The 21,837-nt window shown below is 34.4% G+C and overlaps 3 protein-coding genes across 5 annotated transcripts; 2 read left to right on the top strand and 1 right to left on the bottom strand.

The window, feature by feature from the left end:
• The first annotated feature begins 1,034 nt into the window (after positions 1–1,034).
• On the top strand, positions 1,035–5,198 carry LOC131013187 (ankyrin repeat-containing protein At5g02620-like). Of its 3 annotated transcripts, none has more exons than XM_057941250.1 (7): positions 1,035–1,302; positions 1,415–1,495; positions 1,735–1,779; positions 3,056–3,517; positions 3,603–3,707; positions 3,969–4,387; positions 4,459–5,198. In XM_057941250.1, the coding sequence occupies exons 1-7, from the start codon at positions 1,212–1,214 to the stop codon at positions 5,065–5,067; spliced, it is 1,812 nt and encodes a 603-aa protein (XP_057797233.1). In that variant the 5' UTR covers positions 1,035–1,211; the 3' UTR covers positions 5,068–5,198. The 3 variants fall into 3 exon arrangements, with proteins under 3 accessions (XP_057797233.1, XP_057797232.1, XP_057797234.1); XM_057941249.1 differs by having other exon boundaries at positions 1,089–1,302; positions 1,732–1,779; XM_057941251.1 differs by lacking the exon at positions 1,035–1,302 and having other exon boundaries at positions 1,387–1,495.
• An 8,850-nt stretch (positions 5,199–14,048) lies between these two features.
• Positions 14,049–16,541, top strand: LOC131009903 (ankyrin repeat-containing protein At5g02620-like). Its single transcript, XM_057937303.1, has 4 exons — positions 14,049–14,256; positions 14,912–15,016; positions 15,295–15,713; positions 15,789–16,541. Exons 1-4 carry the CDS (start codon positions 14,049–14,051, stop codon positions 16,380–16,382), a joined length of 1,326 nt encoding a protein of 441 aa, XP_057793286.1. The 3' UTR covers positions 16,383–16,541.
• A 1,183-nt stretch (positions 16,542–17,724) lies between these two features.
• On the bottom strand, positions 17,725–20,925 carry LOC131013186 (ankyrin repeat-containing protein At5g02620-like). The gene is made up of 5 exons (XM_057941248.1): positions 20,509–20,925; positions 19,625–20,113; positions 19,065–19,169; positions 18,479–18,903; positions 17,725–18,394 (listed from the first exon to the last, which is right to left on the bottom strand). The coding sequence occupies exons 1-5, from the start codon at positions 20,663–20,665 to the stop codon at positions 17,756–17,758; spliced, it is 1,815 nt and encodes a 604-aa protein (XP_057797231.1). The 5' UTR covers positions 20,666–20,925; the 3' UTR covers positions 17,725–17,755.
• Positions 20,926–21,837: the final 912 nt, after the last annotated feature.

The raw sequence follows: 21,837 nt of genomic DNA, 5'->3' as shown, positions 1-21,837 counted from the left end.
AGGATAACCAAACTGATCCATCCTAACCAGATCAAGAAGAAAAAAAAATTATTGGGTTGGTTTGGCTTGACCACTCGATAGAAATTGAGTTGGGCTTACTATTTTGAGGCCCGATCATATTTTGGGCCGGCCAAATCCGACCCAGTATAATTCAAAAATTCAATGGGCTAGGGTCGGGCTGGCCTGAACCGGCCCATTTGACAGCTCTACTTCGAGCTACCGCTAGCCATTACTATTACTATTAGGAAATTGATAACATTTTTTTAATGATAAATCCAATTTATATTCATAGGAATTATCTAAATTTGTAATAATTATACGGTTTTTCATTTGTTATGGAGTTATAGTCCATCTTGATCAGCTTGGTTGACTTGTGCGCTTCCCTACAAAAAGTACATTTCATCACATGCCTGCGATCAATTTTTACAGTTTTTCGGTTGACTAAAAACTGTCATCGCTTCTTGAATCAGAAAAAGTCCTTTTTATTGTAGCCATGCCTCGGTGCATTTGTTTTAATTTTGATCAATAAAATTTAATTAGTAAATTATACTTAAAATATTCATAATTTTAAGTAGGAATTGAATTAAGTGCATCCGGCCGATGCATCCAAATCTTTGTAATACTATTTTTTTTGGACATTTTAAACATTGCCAGTTGCTTCATATAATAAAAATAAAAATTTAATACTGTTAATTTCATTGTTTGAATAATAGTAGCAATAAAAATACAAATTATTTTGATATAATAAATCTTAATTAACATTACTAACTTATATATAAACTAAAAATGTGTTAATCAACTCTAAAAATTACTCGTACTAATTATTAATTAAAGAAGTTAAAAGATAAATATAAAATTAATTATAAGTCCTAATTGAATTAATAAACCTTGATTAAATCTCTAAAACAGATTGAACTTCAATAAAAATAATGATTAAAAACAAAAAACAAAATGGGACACCGTGGCATAGAGAATCCCATGTGAATTTCAGCCTCGATAGATGAATAATGAAGCTACAGCCTACCAATGGGATCGCAATTCCTCTTCTAACAACCACGAAGAAACACATTTATAACGGATGTCAAATCACCGAAGGTCCTTTAAAAAAATTCAAACTGAAGAAGGTCATTTTTTTTTCTCACAACTGCAACGTCTTCTAGCTAATACATTATACATACAGTAAATAAATAGGTAATAAAGTTGAAGTAGAGATGAACGATTCAGCAGCAGCAGCATCAACTCAACTTGCTCCAACACCATCACTCGCTACGCCTCATGATTGTGAAATTCAAATTCTGAAAGGTCAGTACATTTTTCTTGTCTGTTTATGTATGTGATTTGAGATTGTAATTTCTGAAAATTTAAAAAATCTCACTTCTCGGATTTACTGTAACATTATCGATGAATAATGAAGCTGGAAATGAGGTCACGATTGATCTTATACCAACAACCACTGAAGCGGAGGACGTCGATGATGAACATCAGACTGCAAAAGGTTCATTCTCCCTCTCTCTCATTAATGATATGTAAATCAATCTCGAACATGTACATTTTTTCTTGTCTCTTTATTTCTTAAGTTACTATAAAGATCGATAGCGTTTTTGGTTGAGATTGTGATTTTTCTTAAAACTTTAAAAAACTTACATTAATTTTCATGCGGATTTGTTGGAATATTATGGTTGAAAAATAAGTGAAGCTGGAAATGAGGTCGCAATTAATTGGTTGGTGTAGCAGGAGATGCTGCAACAACGGCAGAAGCGGAGGATGAACAGCCGCCAGGTCAATTTTTCTTCTTCTCTATGAAAACATTAATGTGCTAAATTAAAATAAGTAGTCTTTTCATAATTGAATGTATGACTTGAATATTAATGATGGTTCATCAGTACTTTAGTTACTATCAAGATAGACATAATTGTACGTGCAAATACTCACTTTTACTTAATAAAAACTTGTTTTAGCCACATATAAAGAACATTGTTTTTAATTCACTCTATGTGTATGTGAAAGGGAAAATATATACAGTTCCTTAACAAAAGAATAACCTAAATTCAATATCCACAAATATATGTTACTGTTAGGGGAAATTCCGAAAATAATCTAGTTTACACAAATATATGTTAAATTATATGTGCATATACCGCTCTACGTCACACATGATAAAATATTAGTTTAAATTAGAAGGATAAAACGTGGTTAATGAAAACTTATATAGTAGCATATCGAGATTCACAATTTATCAGGATGCCTAATTTCAAATTATTATATAACTAGCGTTTGACCACTATATATAACTAACACATGGGGGTGGGAGAAGTCGTTTTTTATCTTTTCAATTTCGTTTTCAGTATAGACAAATTGGACATTCACCTTAAAGAGTATTATATTTGTGAACATGCATGTTGTCATTTCTTATTCAAAGTAGTTAGTTTTCACACAATTTGTTGGGACTTTAATTATAGGTAAGTAAGATGAGCGATATTGTTCACCTTCCATGCATACCTTTTGTGAGCATGTCGATCACGTTAGCATTATATTTGTCTGGACAAAATTTGTTATTTGTTAGCATGAATTAGAGTAGTGTTATTTAGACAAAATTTGTATGGACAAAAAAAATTAAATAATTTAAAAAATTTGATACAAATTTAAAAATAATTTAGTTAGTTTTAATGTTTTCGCCACATTGTAATTTTTTTACATATTTTTTAAATTTTATAGTATATTTTTTTGTAGGTTTTGTATTCTAAAAATAATAAAAATTAAAAAGGTTATTAAAAAACTATAAAAAAATTAGAATGTGGAGAAAACAATAAAACTAACTAAAAATTCTTTTTTATTTTGAACCAAAAGTTTTAAATAAATTTATTTTTAAAAATATTTAATCATATTTTGTCCAAATATTATTATTATTATTATTATTATTATTATTATTATTATTATTATTCATGTGAATAATAATTTTTCTATATATGTATCAGTATGAAAATAATAAATAAACACTAACTCCTTATTTAAGTTTAGAATTAAAATTGGTAAATGAATATTTGATGAACGACAGAGAATCCTCATCACCAATCAATGTATAAAGCTGCAAGAGAAGGCGATTGGGCAGCAGCTGAAATGCTTTTAGAAAGAGACAAGGAATTAGGTTGGAGAGAGATAACGGAAGCAGGCGATAGAGCTCTTCATCTAGCAGTTTCGAGAAAACACACAGAATTCGTAAGCAGACTAATAGAAATGGTGGGATGGGAGATGTTAGAGTTGTACGACGGCGATGGCTACACAGCATGTTGCTATGCCGCAATGGCCGGTAACCTTGAACTGGTTCGCATAATGATGGAGGCCAATCCATTCATTGCCAATTTACAGAATTGGTATGGGACGACGCCGTTCGAGCTTGCAATTTCCTATGGAAACGCACACATAGTTGAGTATTTTCTGAGGGTCATTGAGATTAAAGGTTTATCTGAAAAACACTGGTTTAATATCTTGCTTGTCGCTATAGGCAGCAAAATGTTTGGTACGCCCTCTCACTTCTCATTATTTTCAACTCACATAAAATATCTTTCGGTGTCTATTAATGTTTGTGTTATCTTATTGTGCAGATGTGGCTTTGATCATACTGGAAAACAAAGGAAATCTGGCGGTAATGCTGGATGATGATAATCGTACAGCTTTGCATGTCTTGGCTCAGCTGGATATCCCATCAGGCACTCACACTACTCACTATCATTCATTTCTGAATCATAATAACCATTTTTTCTTAATAGATAAACATACAATTGCAAATTAAATCTCAAACATTGGGACCTTGTTGATTAGATCCAGATATTAAATTGTTTCGATGATGGTCTTTCGTATAAAATTTGTCTTTTTAAATTATTTGCACGAGTTTGTAAATGATATTTAGATATATATCCAAACAATTTCTTTTAAGCATATCTGGTGATTTATGTTATGGTGGAACACAGGAGATGATGGAAAAAGGCAATCTAATGTTGGTGTATTGGCTAAGAAGCTGTGGGATAACATTCAGAATTTGGGAACGAAAACAGTGGTGGAGCTGATGAAAAATCCTCCGATTCTACATGATGCAGCTAAAGTAGGTAACCTGGATGTTATAGAGATGATTACATTTGATTACCCTGATCTTTTATCACACGTCGACCCAGACGGATACTCTATTTTTCACATCCTTGTTACGCATCGAAAACGGAACACCCTCGAACTCGTCAAGAAAGCAAGAAATGTCAAGAATTTCAATGCACTCTCACAGGACAAACATGGTAATAACCTACTGCATTCGGCTGGGGCATCCATACGTCCAAAGGGGCTCGAGATCATTGCCGAGCAAGATGTTCAAATGCAGAGAGCCTTCGCCTGGTTCAAGGTGAAAATCTCAGTATTGATTAATTAATTTAGAGGAGGAGTTGATGTATAATTGAGTATGAGCAAATGCAGGCCGTGGAGGAAATTGTACCACCCTTTTATAGGGAGATGAGAAACGTAAAAGGGTATACACCTGAAGAAGTATTCTGGAAGGAGCACGCCAAACTGTTAGCAACAAGCCAAGCATTTATGAAGAGCACAGCAGAATCTTGCATGCTAATCTCCACCATTGTTCTCACATTGGTTTTTGCTGCTGCGTTTGCTCCCCCAGGTGGATTTGATCAAGTAACAGGGATTCCTATACTCTTAAAGAAGGAATGGTTCGCAGCTTTTATCATATTCCAAGTGTTGGCGTTGTTTAGCTCGACCATGAGCATTATAGGTTTTTGGTCCATCATTTCATCCAACTACGAAGCAGCACAGTTTTTCGCGTTGCCGCATTACTTGAGGCTTTCGATGTGTGCTCTCTTGCTGTCCGTGTTGTTCGTCATCTCTGCTTTCTTGTCGGCCTTCTTTCTGGTGTTCGTGGAAGAGAGGACAGCGGTCGTCGTATCATTTATGGCTCCGCTTTACTTGCTGCTTGTGGTCGGAATTTCGTATCTGCTGTATAAGGTGTGGCGGAAGAACAAGAAGCTACAAAATTATTCTCGGATGGGGGAAAAGATCAACAAACTACAGTAGCTTGTGTGTGTGCCGTTTCTTTCTACCGATCTTGTCTTTCAAACTCATAAATAAATGTGTTGTGATTGCGTCAACTGTTGTATTGTTGTGTTCAATTCAGGGCTGATGAATTACATTTTTGTATATAAAAAGTTAGGGTTGGCTTGCTTAGGCACGACGTATATGGTTTCCAATCATTCATTGTCCATTTAGTGCCTAAGAGCATCCGCAGCGCCGAGTGCGAAGGGGGGATTGACCCGGGGCGAGCGAGGAGGCCGCGCGCTGGAGACGCGCCCAGATGCGAGGCGGGGTCGAGGCTTCAACCCGGGGCGAGAGAGGAGAGGAGATGGCGCGGACGCGCCCAATTTAAAAAAAAAAATACAAAAATCGGTAATTTTGGCAAAATTCGACCGTTGCTATTTTTGTTTTTGTTTTTTTTTTAAAAAAAAACGACCGTTGCATTCCAACGGCTGTTTTGATTTTTTTTTTTCTTTTTTTCCCCTTCTATAAATACCACTCTTCCTTCCACACTCTTTCAAATTCACCAACATCTTCAACTACAATTCTCTCCCAAAAACAATTCTCTCTTCTACATTTCCAAAGATGGATCGTGAGTTCGATGAATACATGGAGCAACAAGGCGGATCGAGGGTTCCAATGATGGGGTTTGCTCCATTTTCACAAGCCTCCAATGTCTTGGCTACGGGAAATGTTCCTACGCCGGCGGCGAACGCCAACGTTCAAGAAGAGCCGGAGGAGGTGAAGTCGAAAGCCAAGGGCACCCGCGCTGCATATTCTAGCGAGGAGTCCGAGCTCGTGGCAATATTGTGAGCGGAGGCAACCCACAATCCTGTTTTGGGGACCTCCCAAAAGTTGCTCCAATATTGGGGAGCAATCGCCGAGAAGTTCAACGCGCTCAATACGTCGGGAGCGCCGCCGCGAAAGCCGGATCATCTCAAGTCCCACTTCGCCCGTGTCCAAAAGGAGACAAAATTCTTCGAGGGCTTCTACAACACTTGCAAGGAGAATTGGGGGAGTGGTATGAGCGACGATCAAATCTTCCAACAAGCCCAGACGATGTTCGAGGCGAATTTTAAGAAGCAATTCTCCTACGTCAAAGCTTGGAAAGTGCTTCGTGACTGCCAAAGATTCACGTTGCAAGCCGAGGATGTCCACTCCGCCAAAAAGTCGAAGGGCTCCGATGGTGGAGCAACCACTACTTCTTCGGAGCCGAGTGTCACGGCGAGACCCCAAGGCCAAAAAGCGGCAAAGCGAGACAAGGGCAAGGCGAAGAAGGGAGAAGGGTCTTCGGGAGGAGGATCGGCGTTCTCCGACGCCCTCGAGAAGGTGGCCGAAAGCATGAAGGAGCATGCTCTCAAAACGGGGGAAATCGCCGAGGTCAAAAAAATGCAAGCCGAGATGAAACGAGAGGAGATGGATATGAAGCTCTTGAACAAGGACACAACGGGTATGACGGATGCACAATTGGCTTTGCACAACCACCTAGTCCAAGAAGTGCTCAAGCGTCGAGGGCTTATTTAAATTAGGAAATTATGTTATTTTTTATTTTATTATCGTATTTTAATTATTTTTTTAATTTTATTTAAATTATTGTAATGTAGAATTTTAATTTTAATGAAATTTGAATTTTAAAAATAAAAGTGTAGAAATATGAATTTTGTGAAAATGGGGATTTAAGCACCCACCTAAGACACAATGCATTGAAGAGGGGTGTGTCTTAGGTGGGGCCACTCCTAAGACACCCCCATTGTGGATGCTCTAATGAGAATTGAACTTCTTCATAACAACTTGTATCGCTCATATCCGTGTCAACTCTCTCTTTCTGTAAAACCCTAGCCGCCATCCCCATTGGCCTCTCAAATTTCGGCAAAGGGGCAATCAGAATTGAATGTTCGTGGGATAAATTTGGCTTCAAGACGAAAATGATTTAGGAATTGGGCTTTTTTGTTTGTCTGCACAAAATATAAAAGATTTTGTGCATATTGTATGCGTGCAAATTTTGGCATATCTTCCTCTCAATTTTTTTATTTTTTGGCATATCTATAGTTAAATCCTAATTCATTAATACTTTAACATTTGCAACTTCGTCCCGAATAAAATATACTCCCTCCGTCCACGAAATGAGTACTCATATTTCCTTTTTCGTCCGTCCACGAAATGAGTACCCATTTCCCTTTTTGGCAAGTGTACCCCACACAACCCTTTAATTAATACTCTCAAAAAGTGGGACCTTTAAACTATTCACACTACACTCCATACATTTCTTAAAACCCGTGCCGTCCACAAATGGGTACTCATTTCGTGGACGGAGGGAGTATTATCTCCATCCCATTACAAATGTGCCACTTTTCAAATGTCTCATTTCTTTTTTTGGCAACATATTCTCTCTCTATACCTAATATTTAAATTATTTTCACCAACTCATTTTATCTACTAATTACACATTTCTTAATCTTTGTGCTAAAAAATAATGAAACATTTGTAATGAGACGGAGGGAGTAATACTCTATCTGTCCTTAAAATATCTTTTTAAATGAGTTTTAAGAAAAGTAAATTGTATATTTGATTAATGGAGAACGGATTCCATAAATTAGAAAAAATAATGATAATTAATATGGTTATTTTTAAAAATGATGAATACATTAATGGCAATATATATAAATACGTGGAAATGGTAATAGTGAATTAGTGGAATCATTTTGAAAATGAACTAAAAAAATATTTTATAAATGAATAAAAAAAATTAAGAAGATACTTTGTGGGATAAGGAAGTATTTGTTTTCCTTATATTAGCGGCTATGATAAGTGATAAGAGAGAAAATGACTATGCATAGAATCAACTTTGGGTAATTCTACACACAGCCCCCAAATTACTCTTTATAGCCCCTGTTTACAAATAAAAATAAAAATGTTAATAAAACTACAATATTGTCCCTATTTCCATCTCTATAGCCCCATTTAGTGCAAATACTCAGAAACATGATAGCTTTACGGAAGAAAAAATCAACAAATTTTCTCTCCCTTCATCAACCACAAGTTACCAATCAAATGTAAATTTACAAGATGCATCACATTTCAGAATTGGAGAAAATGAACAGAGAAGGAATTTGCTCTGTGGTTGATTGTTATATTCATCTTTTCCTCTTTTTTTATTACCTTGTTTCCAACCTCTTAATCTTCATATTCACTTTCGTTGTTTATTCCGCACCACTAGTTTCACAAGCATTATCACCTCGTGCGAATAAGGCTTCCTTTTGAGAGATAATTCTTCTGCAATGACGTGAATTGGGACCCTTTCTCAAATTCTCCTTAATAGTCATTACCCCTCACCATTGCTTCAACAATTCGAATGTGTTTATCAAAATTATGGTGATATTCATAATTAATGTTGTTTCCACGTGTTTGATTTTCATTGTATTAATTAAATTAAATAATGTGTTTATCGAAAATTTTAAAATCGTTCAGATGAATTTGCAGAATGAAAAATGCATTATAATGGCCTGTTAATGTCGACCAAAAAAATAAACGAAAAGATAATTAATTTAAATGGAGAGGTATTGGGATATAATAGTATATTTGTTAATATTATTATTATTATTTTTAATTAAGGGCTATGAAGAGTAAAATAGGGGTTGTGTTTAGAATGACCCATCAACTTTTCTACAAAAGTTTGAGAGGTAGCCCAAAATCAGTTAAGGCCTAGCTATAGGTATGCCCAGGGTTATAAATTACCCAATGTAATCTTACTCTTTTTTATTTTATTGTATTGTTTTATTTTACAATAAACTTTTTTTCTTATGCAGGTAGGCCTCAAATGAATTTTCTTGCGTTCGATAAGTTGACAAACATGGGCTCTTTCTAATTCTCTACATTACAAGCCCAAATCATTACTCTTGATTTTAGGGAGTCCGCTTGAATACATATTGTAATGGGTGATTCTATACATACCCCCCATTTTATTCTTTGTAGCTTCTTACTTAAAAATTAATAAAAATAACTAATTAATGTACTAATTTACCCATATAATTCTTATTTTAAATTTCAATAATCTATTAACTAAAAGAATTACAAATAAAATTTTGTTCTAAAAATAACATCATAGCCCCCACTAGCTCCCACATCGAACATTCATGGGCTATATATCTGTACATTTTCTTTTATCGCCATTGTTGTTCTTCATATTCTCTCTCTTTCACAAACACACGTCCACACAGTCAGGGATGGAGCCAGGGGGCTGGCGGGGGGGGTTGAAGCCCCCTCCCAAATTTTGAGATTTTGTTTTATTAATTTATTTTCAAAGATATATATAAATATATGTCTATACCTATTATAAAAGAACTTTGTTATACAAAAGTTGATTTGCTTGTTATATTCACTCATATACTTAACTTAAGGATAATTTTAAAACTATATAATCTATGAAAATATTATTCATTATTATTATTACTATTATTATTATGCTTATCTTTTAATAGAAAATGTATGAAATACCCAAAAAAAAATTATTTATTATTTAGATTATGCTTGTCTTTTAATAAAAAATGTCTAAAATATACGAAATGTTCAAAAACAAAATTTGTAATGTATTGAAACTAATTTACAATATATTGAAACTATATAATCTATAAAAATATTGCTCGTTATTATTACTATTATGCTCGTATTTTAGTAAAAAATGCCTTAAATATATGGAATGACCAAAAAAAAGCCCCCGAACCCCCGTACAAGGTCAGCACCCTCCCCTTCCCCCCCGGCCGAACTTGATTCCTGGCTCCATCCCTGCACACAGTTAATCATATATGTTAGCTATATTCATCAACATTGACTACCTCTTCTGTAAAACAAAATAATCTATCCCTACGATCAAATCTCATGCCTCAATTTCAACATATTATACATGTTCACACGAGTGTTATTGTACTCCCTCCGTCCCATATACATAGGCTGATTGAGATTTTTACAAAGATTAAGAAAAATCATTGGAAATGAAAATATATAAGTAAACTTCCTAATATGCCCATATTTATTATTCAATGATATATTAAAGTTAGAGTAAATTAAAGAATTAAATAGGGATACAATAGTAAATGAATAAAAAAACGTTACTTTTTTATAGAAATAGGCCTATATAAATGGGACATCCGAAAAAGAAAAACAAGCCTATATATATGGGACGGAGGGAGTACTTCTCAATTTGAGATCAGTTAAGATAATTTGTAATCGTATCTAAGATATTGATTGCCAACAATATTCAAAGTGAACTCGTTATTGACCCATTTTGTCAAATATGTAGAGGACGAAGGTGTATTTTTTTTTAGGAAGATGACAAAGGTGTATTACTTTATATTTACAACAACATTTAAAAGATTGTTGTACATACAAACATAAGGATGCGACTACATTATTGAAATACTTTGAAATACTCCTATAGCACCGTCTAAGTTATGAACACGATTGTCCCTAAGGGGACACCAAGCGTTGCGACCTCCTGTGTGTGAATAGTGAGATCTCGGGTTCAAACCCCACTGCTCCCCCTCCCCAACTCCCCCAAGTCAAAAAAAAAAAGTTATGAACACGATTAAAATCTATTTTGAGTGGCTGGTGAAAAAGCCCTATCACTACAAAAAGTCCTGTCGTTATTATTATTATTATTATACTTATATTTTAAGAAAAAATGTCTAAAATATATGGAATGCCTTTTTTTTGATAATGTATTGGAACTATATAATCTATAAAAAATATTGTTCGTTATTATTACTATTATGTTTTTTTAAAAAAAAAATTGACTAAAATGTACATAATGTCCAAAAAAGAATTCCCGAGGGCTACCTCCGTACGAGTTAAGCCACTCCCTAATGTAAATTCCTAACTCCGCCAGTGCCAATTAATTCTTGGCAAACCCTCTCAATTCTCAGTGGCGAATGTTGAACGCATCCTGCGTTATGTGGGTACTCTTGACCATGGCATTCATTTGGACAATCTCACCTCTGGTTGGTTTTTTTTTACTCTGACTGGCATCAGATATTGATAGCTAGGCACTCTGTTTTAGTGAAATGTTGAATAGCAGCATGGTGAATACAGCAATGAGTTATATTTTAGTGAAATGTTTGTCTTTTATTTTCGTTCAGTATAGAGAATCCCATGTGAATTTCTGCCGCGATGAATAATGGGGTCGCAATTCGTCTTCCAACAACCATGAAGAAACACAATTTAATTATAACGAATACCGAAGGTTCTTAAAAAAAATCAAACAGAAGGTCATCTTTTTATTTTTTTTCTCTCAGAACTTCAACGTCTTCAAATACAGTTTATAAACTTGAGTAGAGATGAATGATTTAGCAGCAGCAGCATCAACTGAACTTGCTCCAACACCATCACCCGCTAAGCCTCATGATTGTGATTTGTGAAATTCAAATTCTGAATAAAGGTTAGTACATTTTTCTTGTCTGTTTATGTAATTTGAGATTGTAATTTTCTAAAAACTCAAAAAATCTCTCATTACTCGGATTTAATAACATTATCTTTTTCTTTTAGCGGATTTAATAACATTATCGATGAATAATAAAGCTCGAAATGAGGTCGCAATTCATATGCCAACAACCACTGAAACGGAACATCAGATTGCAAAAGGTCACTCTCTCTCTTTCATTAATGATATAATGTAAATCAATCTCGAACATTTTTTCTTGTCTCTTTATTTCTTAAGTGGCTATATGGTTACTGTGATTTTTCTTAAAACTTAAAAAAAAACTCACATTTTCATGCGGATTTGTTGGAATATTATCGTTGAAAAATAAGTGAAGCTGGATATGAGGTCGCAAAATTAATTCATATTAGCAGGAGATGCTGCAGCAAAAGTAGCGACGGCAGAAGCGAAGGATGAGTAGCCGCAAGGTCAATTTTTCTTCTTCTCTAGATATACTATGAAAACGTTAATGTGCTTATAATTAATTAAAAAGTAGTCTTTCATAATTGAATGTATGACTTGAATAATAATGATGGTTTATCAGTACTTCAGTTAAAATTCTATATGCTTCCATGTAGTTAATTAGTATCAAGATACAGATAATTGTATGTGAAATAGTCACTTTGACTTAATAAAAAACTTATTTTAGCCACATATAAAGAAAAATTGTTTTCAATATATATCTCTCTCTATGTGTGAAGGGGAAAATATATATAGTTCCGTAAAAAAGAACTAAAAAAAAAAATCAATGGACCAAATCTGATCCACTGCCCCTTTGTTATTATTGAAAATAATCTAGTTTACACAAATATATACTATATGTTAAATTATAGGGTAAATATTATATTTTAAATCCAAACTACATCCACTCTATCAAAAATATCTCGAATTATATGATACTTTTCACTTCAAGGATACTGGATAATATTATTCATCCTTGAAGTGAAAATAAGGAAGGAAAAATAATGAACTTCTTTTTTGTGTCAAATGTTGAAAAATAAATGAGATATTTAAAGGCATAAATTTTTGTTATTCATCATTTTCTATTGAAAAATTTATCTATCAAAATAAACGCAACCTTAGTTTTCACAACTAGTTGGGACTTTACCAGTAAGTAAGATATATAGAGGAGAAGTGATATTGTTCCCTTCCATGTATACCTTTTGTGAGCACGTCGATCACGTTTAACATTTTTTATATATATACATTAATTTTTATTCATGTCAATAATAAATTCTCTATGTATCATAATCAAATGGTATTAAATATTTAAACAAAAAAATACTCTCTCTGTCACATAATAAATTATTTTTTTGGCATGAAAATTTAGATGTATATGATTAAAGTGTAAAAAAATAAAAAATAGTGAAACTCGTTTTTATTTTATAAGATTAATAGAATTTAGGTGGAAATTACTAAAAAGTGAAAAGTGGTGGAGCTCATTCTCCTTTCATTTTTTTTATTCAACCGCATGTGGAACACGTGAATGCCATTTCCTCCACCGGGTTGCGACTCTCCACAGCAAACTCAAGTCGTGCCGCAACGGTTCTCCAGTGCGCGCGGCACGCCCTTGGCCCGCCTCGATTCGGCTCTCCAACCTTGCGCTGGAGATGTTCTAAGGTGGCCCCCACCTTAACGTCTCCTTTCCTCTATAAGAGGTACTAAAATCTCAAATTCCATTTAATCCTATTTTTACTCTTCTATTTTAAAATTTAAAATTTTATTAAAATAAAAAATTCAATATTACATTAATTAAAATAAAATATAAAATTTTAAAATTAAAAACATTACAATAACTAATAATTAGGTGAAAAAACTAAAAGAATTAAAAAAATAGGATTTTAAAAATAAAAAAATCAAAAATAAAAATAAATAATTAAAACCAAAATAAATAAATAAAAACAAACAAAAAAAGTTAGCCTACCCAACCCCCCGCGGCTCCACTATCCTCTTTCTTCCCCAATTTTTCTCCTCCCTCTCTCCTCTCTCTTTCTCTTGCAACTCAACTGATCTAATTTTTTTTTTTAAATTTCTGCGCGTTGAATGTACCGTTCCGCTAAAATCGCCAAAGTGCCGGGCACTATGAGAACCACCGAGCACGAGCTCTGGAGGCACTCCAGCGCACGCGGCACGCCCTTCGTCCGGATTGAGTCGGCACTCCAGCCTTCCGCTGGAGATGCTTTAATGGGACGTCTCATTTTGAAAAGTGAAATATTTGTAATGAGACAAAGAGTAATAGTAATAAATAAATTATTTATCTTTTTTTTTCTGAGGGAAATTATTTGCCTTTAGAATTAAAATTAGTAAATGAATATTTGATGAACAGGGAATCGTAATCATCAATCAATGTATAAAGCTGCAAGAGAAGGCGATTGGGCAGCAGCTCAGTTGCTTTTAGAAAGAGACAATGAATTAGGTTGGAAAGAGATAACGGAAGAATAGAGCACTTCATCTCGCAGTTTCGAGAAAACACACAAAATTCGTAAAAAAACTAATAGAAAAGGTGGAATGGGAGATGTTAGAGTTGTGCGATGCTAATGGCTACACAGCATGTTGCTATGCTGCAATGGCTGGTAATCTTGAACTGCTTCGTATAATGATGGAGGCCAATCCATTCATTGCCAATGTACGGAATGGGTATGGGACGACGGCGTTTGAGCTTGCAATTTCCTATGGAAACGCACAAATACTTGCGTATTTTCTAAAGGAAATTGAGATAAAAGGTTTAGCGGAAAAACACTGGTTTAATAAGTATCTTGCTTGTCGCTATAGGCAGCAAAATGTTTGGTACGCCCTCTCACTTTTCATTATTTGGGGTTAATTAATTTATAAATTAAATCTCAATCTTTTGCTCTCTCCGTCCCATTATAAGTGGCTCAAAACTTTTCGGTATGAGAATTAAGGAGGTGTAAATGTGTTAAAAGTGGTAGGGTCCACACTTTTTTAAAGGGTTAAACTTTGTCATTTGTGGAAATAGGCCACTTATAGTGGGACGACCCAAAATAGAATACATGTCACTTTTAGTGGAACGGAGAGAGTAGCATTTTTTGTAAATTAAACTCAATATTTAAAATTGCAACATTATAATTTGTAGTAGTAACTTTGTCCCTTCTAAAATTTGCTCCACCCAGGTCCTTTTAAAGTTTTCAACCAATTTTGAAATTTTAATGTCAGATAAATGTTAAATCTCATTTATAAATTCATGCAGAAATTTAGGAGGGACAAAGTTTCTACAAATTGAATTTAAAAAAATGATTTAATTTACAGAAATGCTGAAAAATTGAGATTTAATATGCTATCAACCCTTATTAATTATAATTATGATTATTATTTTCAACTCACATATCTTTCGGTGTCTATCTTTATCTTATTATGTAGATGTGGCTTTGATGATACTGGAAAACAAAGGAAATCTGGCGATAAAGCAGGATGATGATAATCGTACAGCTTTGCATGTGTTGGCTCAGCTGGATATCTCATCAGGCACTCACACTACTCACTATCATTAATTTCTAAATCATAATATTTCAAATAACAACCATTTGTTATATATATACAGTCAAAATCTCAAACCTTTTGACGTTGTTGATTAGATCCAAATAGTTATTAAAGTGTTTTTGATAATGGTCATTCGTTTTGTGGAGTATAAACTTTGTCTTTTTAAATGATTTTGCACGATCGAGTTTGGAAATGATATTCAGATATTGATCGAACCAATATTTTAAATCTCATTAGCTAGCTGGTGATTTATGTGAACACAGGAGAAGATGGAAAAGGGCAATTTTGTGTTGGGGTATTGGCTAAGAAGCTATGGGATAATATTCAGAATTCGGGAACGAAAACAGTGGTGGAGCTGATGAAAAATCCTCCGATCCTACATGATGCAGCGAAAGTGGGTAACCTGGATATTATAGAGATGATTACATTTGATTACCCTCATCTTTTATCACACGTCGACCCACACGGATACTCTATTTTTCACATCCTTGTTATGCATCGAATTCCGAGCACCCTCAAGCTCATCAGTAAAGTAAGAAATGTCAAGAAATTCGATGCACTGGTACAAGACAAAGATGGTAATAATCTTCTGCATTCGACTGGGACATCCATACATCCGGGTCATCTCGAGATTGTACTCGAGCCAGATGTTCAAATGCAGAGAGCCCTCGCCTGGTTCAAGGTAAAAATTTCAGTATTGATTAATTTAGAGGAGGAGTTGTTGTGTGTATGTATAATTGGGTATGAGTAAATGCAGGCCGTAGAGGAAATTGTACCACCCTTTTATCGAGAGATGAGAAACATAAAAGGGTATACACCTGAAGAACTATTCTGGAAGGAGCACGCCGAACTGTTAGCAACAAGCCAAGCATTTATGAAGAGCACAGCAGAATCTTGCATGCTAGTCTCCACCATTGTTCTGACATTGGTGTTTGCTGCTGCGTTTGCTCCCCCAGGTGGATTTGATCAAGTAACAGGGATTCCTATACTCTTAAAGAAGAAATGGTTCGCAGCTTTCATCATATTCCAAGTGTTTAGCTCGACCATGAGCATCATAGGTTTTTGGTCCATCATTTCATCCAACTACGTATACAAAAAAAACCGTCAGATATCCACGCTGCCGTATTACTTGAGGCTTTTGATATGTGTTCTCTTGCTGTCTGTGTTGTTCGTCATCTCTGCTTTCTTGTCGGCCTTCTTTCTGGTGTTCGTTCATGAGAGGAAAGCACTTGTCGTATCCTTTATGGTTCCGCTTTACTTGGTGCTTGTGGTCGGAATTTCCTATAAGGTGTTGCGGAAGAACAAGCAGCATTATTCCCGGATTGAGGGAAAGATCAACAAAGGACAGTAGCTTGTGTGGCGTTTCTTTCTACCCTTCTTGTCTTTCAAACTTATAACGGTGTTGCAATTGTGTCAACTGTTGTATTTTGCGTTCAATTCATCACAACTTCTATCGCTCCGATCCATGTTAATTAACTCTCTCTTTCTGTAAAATCCCCATTTGGCCTCTCAATGTTCGGCAAGGGGCAATGAGAATTGATCATGTTCCTGGGATAAATTTGGTTTCAAGATCAAAATGATTTTGGATTTGGGCTTTTTCGTTTGTCTGCACAAAATATCAAAGATTTTGTGCATTGGCATATTCATAATTAAATTTTAGAGATGAGTTTACTTTAATGGATAAATTTATCATGAGAAAAATATGGATAACAAAAATTTATGATTTTAAATATTTTTTTCTTTTTCCACACTTTACACAAAAGAGAAGTTTACCATTTTTTCTTTATTTATTTTCACTTCAAGGATGGATAATATTATCCCTCCTTTTCATTTTTGGAGGGATAATATTATCCATCTTTGAAATGAAAATAATGAAAGAAAAATGGCGAGCTTTTTTTGTATAAAATGTGGAAAAAAAGAAGAAGAGGCATTTAAAGGCATAAATTTTTGTTATCTCTCATTTTCCATGATAAATTTATCTATCAAAGTAATTAAATGCACCCTAATTCGTTAAAAAATTAACATTTGGAGTTACGTGTTGAGTAAAATATAATACTTCATCTGTCACAACACATTGTGCACATAGGTTTTAGAAAAAAATAAATTGTATATTTAGTGATTGGTGAAGAGAATAAGTCTCACAAATAAAAATATGGAAATAAAACATTTCTGACCAATATACCCTTTTAGTGTGTAACAGTGTAAAATACATTATTACACACTTTTTTGCTTTTAAAAACTGTGTAATATAGTGTATTTTGAATTGTTACACACTTTTTCACAATTACACATTTTTACTACTATTACACATTTTTGCAAAAAATTGTGTTACAATATTCACCTAACCTTCCAATTTGTAGTAAATTCATTCCATTTTGCACGAATTTATAGCTAAGATTTATACATTCATCTAACATATAAACTTAAAATTGATTAAGGGCTTTTGAAATTCATTATCTAGGGTCATCATGACGTTCAGCAAGAGTTAGAGCAATTGAGTTGGAGCTTTTGTATGTTTCTAATTGCAATTTTGTATATTCAACAACAAAAATGATGACAGAGGACAACCTAAGCAAATGGACTTCAAAACCCCCTAATCAATTTAAATTTTGACATTCGGTTAACGATAAATCTCAATTCTAAATTCGTGCAAAAAGATTAGTGGAATGAATTTGCTATAAATCGAATAATTAAAATCATCAAACCCCCAATAAATCACAGTCCTTAATTAAATCGTCGTCTATTCTGCCCAACACTTGGCTTGAACAGAGCGTGACGAGTCGGCTTCATGAACATACGCTTGGGAAGGCGAACCACAAAGAAAATGTTTTGGAGGAAAACTAAAGAAACAAGCACAACATACACAAATATAATCACGGATTTAACAAGCGCTCCCTTTTCCTCCACGTACACCAGAAAATAAGCTGACATGAAAGCTGAGACCGCCCCAAACACAGAGAAGGAGAGCGCGATCAGCGCCACCGCAAACACGTTCGGCACCAGATGCATGAAGTCCACTTCCTCGAAACTCGACATCATGATGCGCAGGAAGAAAATGATAGAACACGCTGAGGACAGCATCGCCAACGCCTCGAATATAACGAAGCTGCTAAACCACTTGGTCTTGACGAGCACAGGAATTCCCGTTTCTTGATCGTATCCTCCCGGTACGGAGAAGGCCGACGCGAACGCCACCGTGAAAATCAAAGTCGAGATGAGCATGCAAGAATCCGCGGTGTTTTTGATCCATGTTTTGCTCTTGTTCAACAAGCTATGATGCCTCTTGGAGAATAGCTCTCTTGGGGTGTGCCCGTCTTTATTTCTCATCTCCAAACTCGATGGCGGCACCGCCGCCTTCACCCTCTGTGTATATCAATATACGGATGGTCGCTACGTATGAAGAAATTTGTAAAATACTAATTGAGTCTATATAACTTTCTTAATTACCTCAAACCACAACATTTCCATGAGCATTTCAAAACCTGGCATTGCTCCGAGCCTTCTATCTGTAGGAGCTGATTCCGTTGCTAAATGCAAAATGTTGTCACCATTTTCATCTTGTGACATCGCGATCGAATCCTTCCTAACTCCTATCTCATTAATCAGATCAAACAACATCTCGTGTCGACATTTAACAGCAATATGAAAAATAGTATATCCATTGGCATCAGTGTGCCATATGAGATGAGGATAAGTTTGAGTAAGCATAGTAATAAGCTCGACGTTCCCTAGTTGCGCTGCATCGTGAAGAATCGGAGGATTTTTCATTAGCTCAACTGCGCTTGCGTTTCCCAATTTTTGAATATATTCCCACAGCTTCTTAGCCAATATCTGCATATCTTGTCGCATAGCTCCATTGTTCCTCTGCTTTCCTAACAGTATATATTACCACTAACATTAAATCTCAACTTCCTGTGTTATTCTTAAACACTTGTAATTGAGCTCTCAAAACTTCAAGATCCAATCACAAATCGAGAAAGTTGAACAACTATTTGTGCATTAAAGTTTTCAAATATGGAAAGTGGTGAATTACTATTCAGGAAGAAACGTTGTCTAGCCAACAGATGTAAAGCTGTGCCTTCGTCGTTCCTCATTGTAGCGACTCGTTCTTTACTCCCCAATATTTCTAAAGCCACGTCTGCAAGATAATGCATGTCCTCATTAAATTCATATTCTAATTAACTACAAATCTCAATCCTTCCATCTCTCAATTCAAAAAACTAATACTATAATTCAAAATAATTACATATATAATTCATTGACATGCCAAAAAAGCTATTAAGACGTATATATTTTCAATTAAATAAATCAACTTCCTCCCTATTAACTTAGCATCTAAAATAACTCACAAAAGCCGTGCAAGAACATATATATATAAGATGAAACACTCACAACTTCACAAGCAATCTTTAGATGCATGCCTCTAGTAAGTGGTATATGAGTGAGCTTAAGGATGAAAACATAAACATATTTTTGAGGTAGCTTAGTGCAGCTTATTTCTCTTATATGATTTGCAGATAGTAAGTTTCTCATTGTAACACAAAAAAGAAATATGTGCAGGGACACACAAAAGTGACATGATAATATTCATACCATACATTTCCCGGCGTATAGTCACCAGCAAAAGATCAAACCATTCTTGTATCGACAAATCTTCAACTTGAGCTGATTTTAAAAAATACGAAACCATCTTCGCGTTTCCACGCAAAGCTGCCTTGTATAGGGGTGTCTTATTTTCCCGGTCGCGTGCAGAGGCAAGAGTTGGATTCTTCCTTATCATTAAATCAGCAATGTCTACCAAGCCCGATACCGCGGCATAGCAACATGCTGTGTAACCATGCCCATCTAGCAATTCTAAGTCAGTAGGACTCATTATTTCGACTAATTTTCGCACGAGTTGTTTGTGTTTCATGGCAGCTGCTACGTGAAGAGCTTTATCTCCTTCTTCTGTTATCTCGTCAATACATAAACTTGGAAGTCCCTCCAAAAGCATTTCAGCAGCTACACAATCACCTTCTAGTGTGGCTCTATACATTGTTTCATGCCCATGTGAAAGTGAAGCACATGCCCCTTTATTCATTTCTGTTAAGATACAGAATTCAATCTCGAATTCATCATTTAGTTCATAAATTCATAGTTTTTCATATTTCAAACCATGTATTGTAGGCAATTTATCTTCCGAGTCATAAATCGATAAAACTTAGTGTTTATCACTTAGCGCTTATGGATAATACTTCTTTTCTAGATACTATTAGCAATAAATGCACCACAATAATTCTCCATGGTAGAAATTTTCCTTGTTATTTTTGTAAATCCTTCACTATGTGCCTTCTTATCCCATTCTGACTTTACAGACATTCCATTAGTTGAAAACTCAAGTGAATAAAAGGATACTTGAATTGAGTTTTCATTAGACTTCCCGAATCCACAACTGTAAATGTAATAATAGGGGAAAGAGGAAGGAGACACGTACTAACCTTTGGGAAGATGAGTTTTAGGTTGATTATCTGCGACGTTTGTTTGAGGTGAATGAATGATAAGAACATCCTCATCTTCCGAGCTACTTGATTCCATATTCTGCCATTTTGGGCCATACCTTTCCCTCCCACTCCTTCCTCTTACTACTCTCTTCATTAATTATCGTTAATTCATTAATTTTCCAAAGAAAAAGGAAGGGGCCGGCAAAGAATTACTCTGAAATTGGGTGTGCTCCATTATTCTACTTCTCTCGTTTTTTTTTTTTTGGACAAGTACTTTTCTCTCTCTCTCTCTCTCTCTGAAATGGGCAGTTTCTATATATAGTGAAAATTGTCTATTCCTGCCCTCTTCGTCGTGGAGTCCCCTTTTGTTAATTTCCTTGAAAATTCTACAATTTGTGTAAATGAATCCAGCATGACTTGTAGGTTCGTGAATTAGTATCAATTAATTAATACTAGTATTCATTGAAAAACTCGACTCATGAGCTCGTGATGAATCGATATCATATTTTGTGTGTTCGATTTTATGTATCACTAAATCTATCCATCCACTTTATGACAAATTAATTTAATAGGAAATTTATTTATTTATTTATTTTATTTTTTAAAATAAAATTTTAATTATTTTATTGTATTTTTATATTGTATTTATTTAAAAAAATTGTATTTTTATTTTTTTATAAAAAAAAATAACTACAATGTAGACAATATAATAAAATGTGGTAACTGGGCAAGGGAGTATTTAGTTTAAATTTGGGCCTCCTTTATGTACAAAATGGGCCAAGGAGAAAACACAAGTTTAAGGTGCATTTGGAATTAACGAATTCGAATACCATGTGACTGCATTTGAAGTAGACTCCAAATATACACAACGAATATAGTGGATGTTAAATCTAATTAATTCACTAAAAATAGGCTGAAAAGAATGATCAAATATACATTATAAAATGAACTCATTCAAATAATCTTAAAAGATTTCCTATTGATTTCTGCTGATCGCACTCAGGAAGTACATGATAATGATATCTCGATATATAAAGCGTAAAAGTGATTTAATCGCACAAGGGTAATCTTATGAATTTTATAAATTATTTATATGACACTTTTAGGTCCTCCGATTAAAATGCATATAATGCATTTGAAATGTACTTCTTATTTAACCATTCAGAAATTTTAAATTTTTTAGTATAATAGAGGATGTAATACTAATAATACAACTTACAGGTTAATTCTAAATTAACTAATTTGAAGTTCATCTAAATTATTCAATAAAATCTTGAATATAAATTAAAGCATTTGATTTCGTCTTGTTACATATTAATGTGACAG

This window comes from Salvia miltiorrhiza, chromosome 2 (genome assembly GCF_028751815.1).
Source record: "Salvia miltiorrhiza cultivar Shanhuang (shh) chromosome 2, IMPLAD_Smil_shh, whole genome shotgun sequence".
Lineage (NCBI taxonomy): Eukaryota > Viridiplantae > Streptophyta > Magnoliopsida > Lamiales > Lamiaceae > Salvia > Salvia miltiorrhiza.
Note: the sequence above shows the minus strand (reverse complement) of the source record. Positions and strands in the feature narration are given on the sequence as shown.

Bases quoted from the DNA above. Each gene is read 5' to 3' on its own strand.
- LOC131013187 (XM_057941249.1), top strand. From the start codon at position 1,212: ATGAACGATTCAGCAGCAGCAGCATCAACTCAACTTGCTCCAACACCA. The intron at 1,780-3,055 runs GTCAATTTTTCT...GATGAACGACAG, and splicing joins GGAGGATGAACAGCCGCCAG to AGAATCCTCATCACCAATCA. The intron at 3,708-3,968 runs GCACTCACACTA...GGTGGAACACAG, and splicing joins TCAGCTGGATATCCCATCAG to GAGATGATGGAAAAAGGCAA.
- LOC131009903 (XM_057937303.1), top strand. From the start codon at position 14,049: ATGTTAGAGTTGTGCGATGCTAATGGCTACACAGCATGTTGCTATGCT. The intron at 14,257-14,911 runs GTTTAGCGGAAA...CTTATTATGTAG, and splicing joins AAAGGAAATTGAGATAAAAG to ATGTGGCTTTGATGATACTG. The intron at 15,714-15,788 runs GTAAAAATTTCA...GAGTAAATGCAG, and splicing joins GAGCCCTCGCCTGGTTCAAG to GCCGTAGAGGAAATTGTACC.
- LOC131013186 (XM_057941248.1), bottom strand. From the start codon at position 20,665: ATGAAGAGAGTAGTAAGAGGAAGGAGTGGGAGGGAAAGGTATGGCCCA. The intron at 19,170-19,624 runs GTATGAATATTA...ATTATCTTGCAG, and splicing joins TATACGCCGGGAAATGTATG to ACGTGGCTTTAGAAATATTG. The intron at 18,395-18,478 runs GTAATTAAGAAA...TGATATACACAG, and splicing joins TGGAAATGTTGTGGTTTGAG to AGGGTGAAGGCGGCGGTGCC.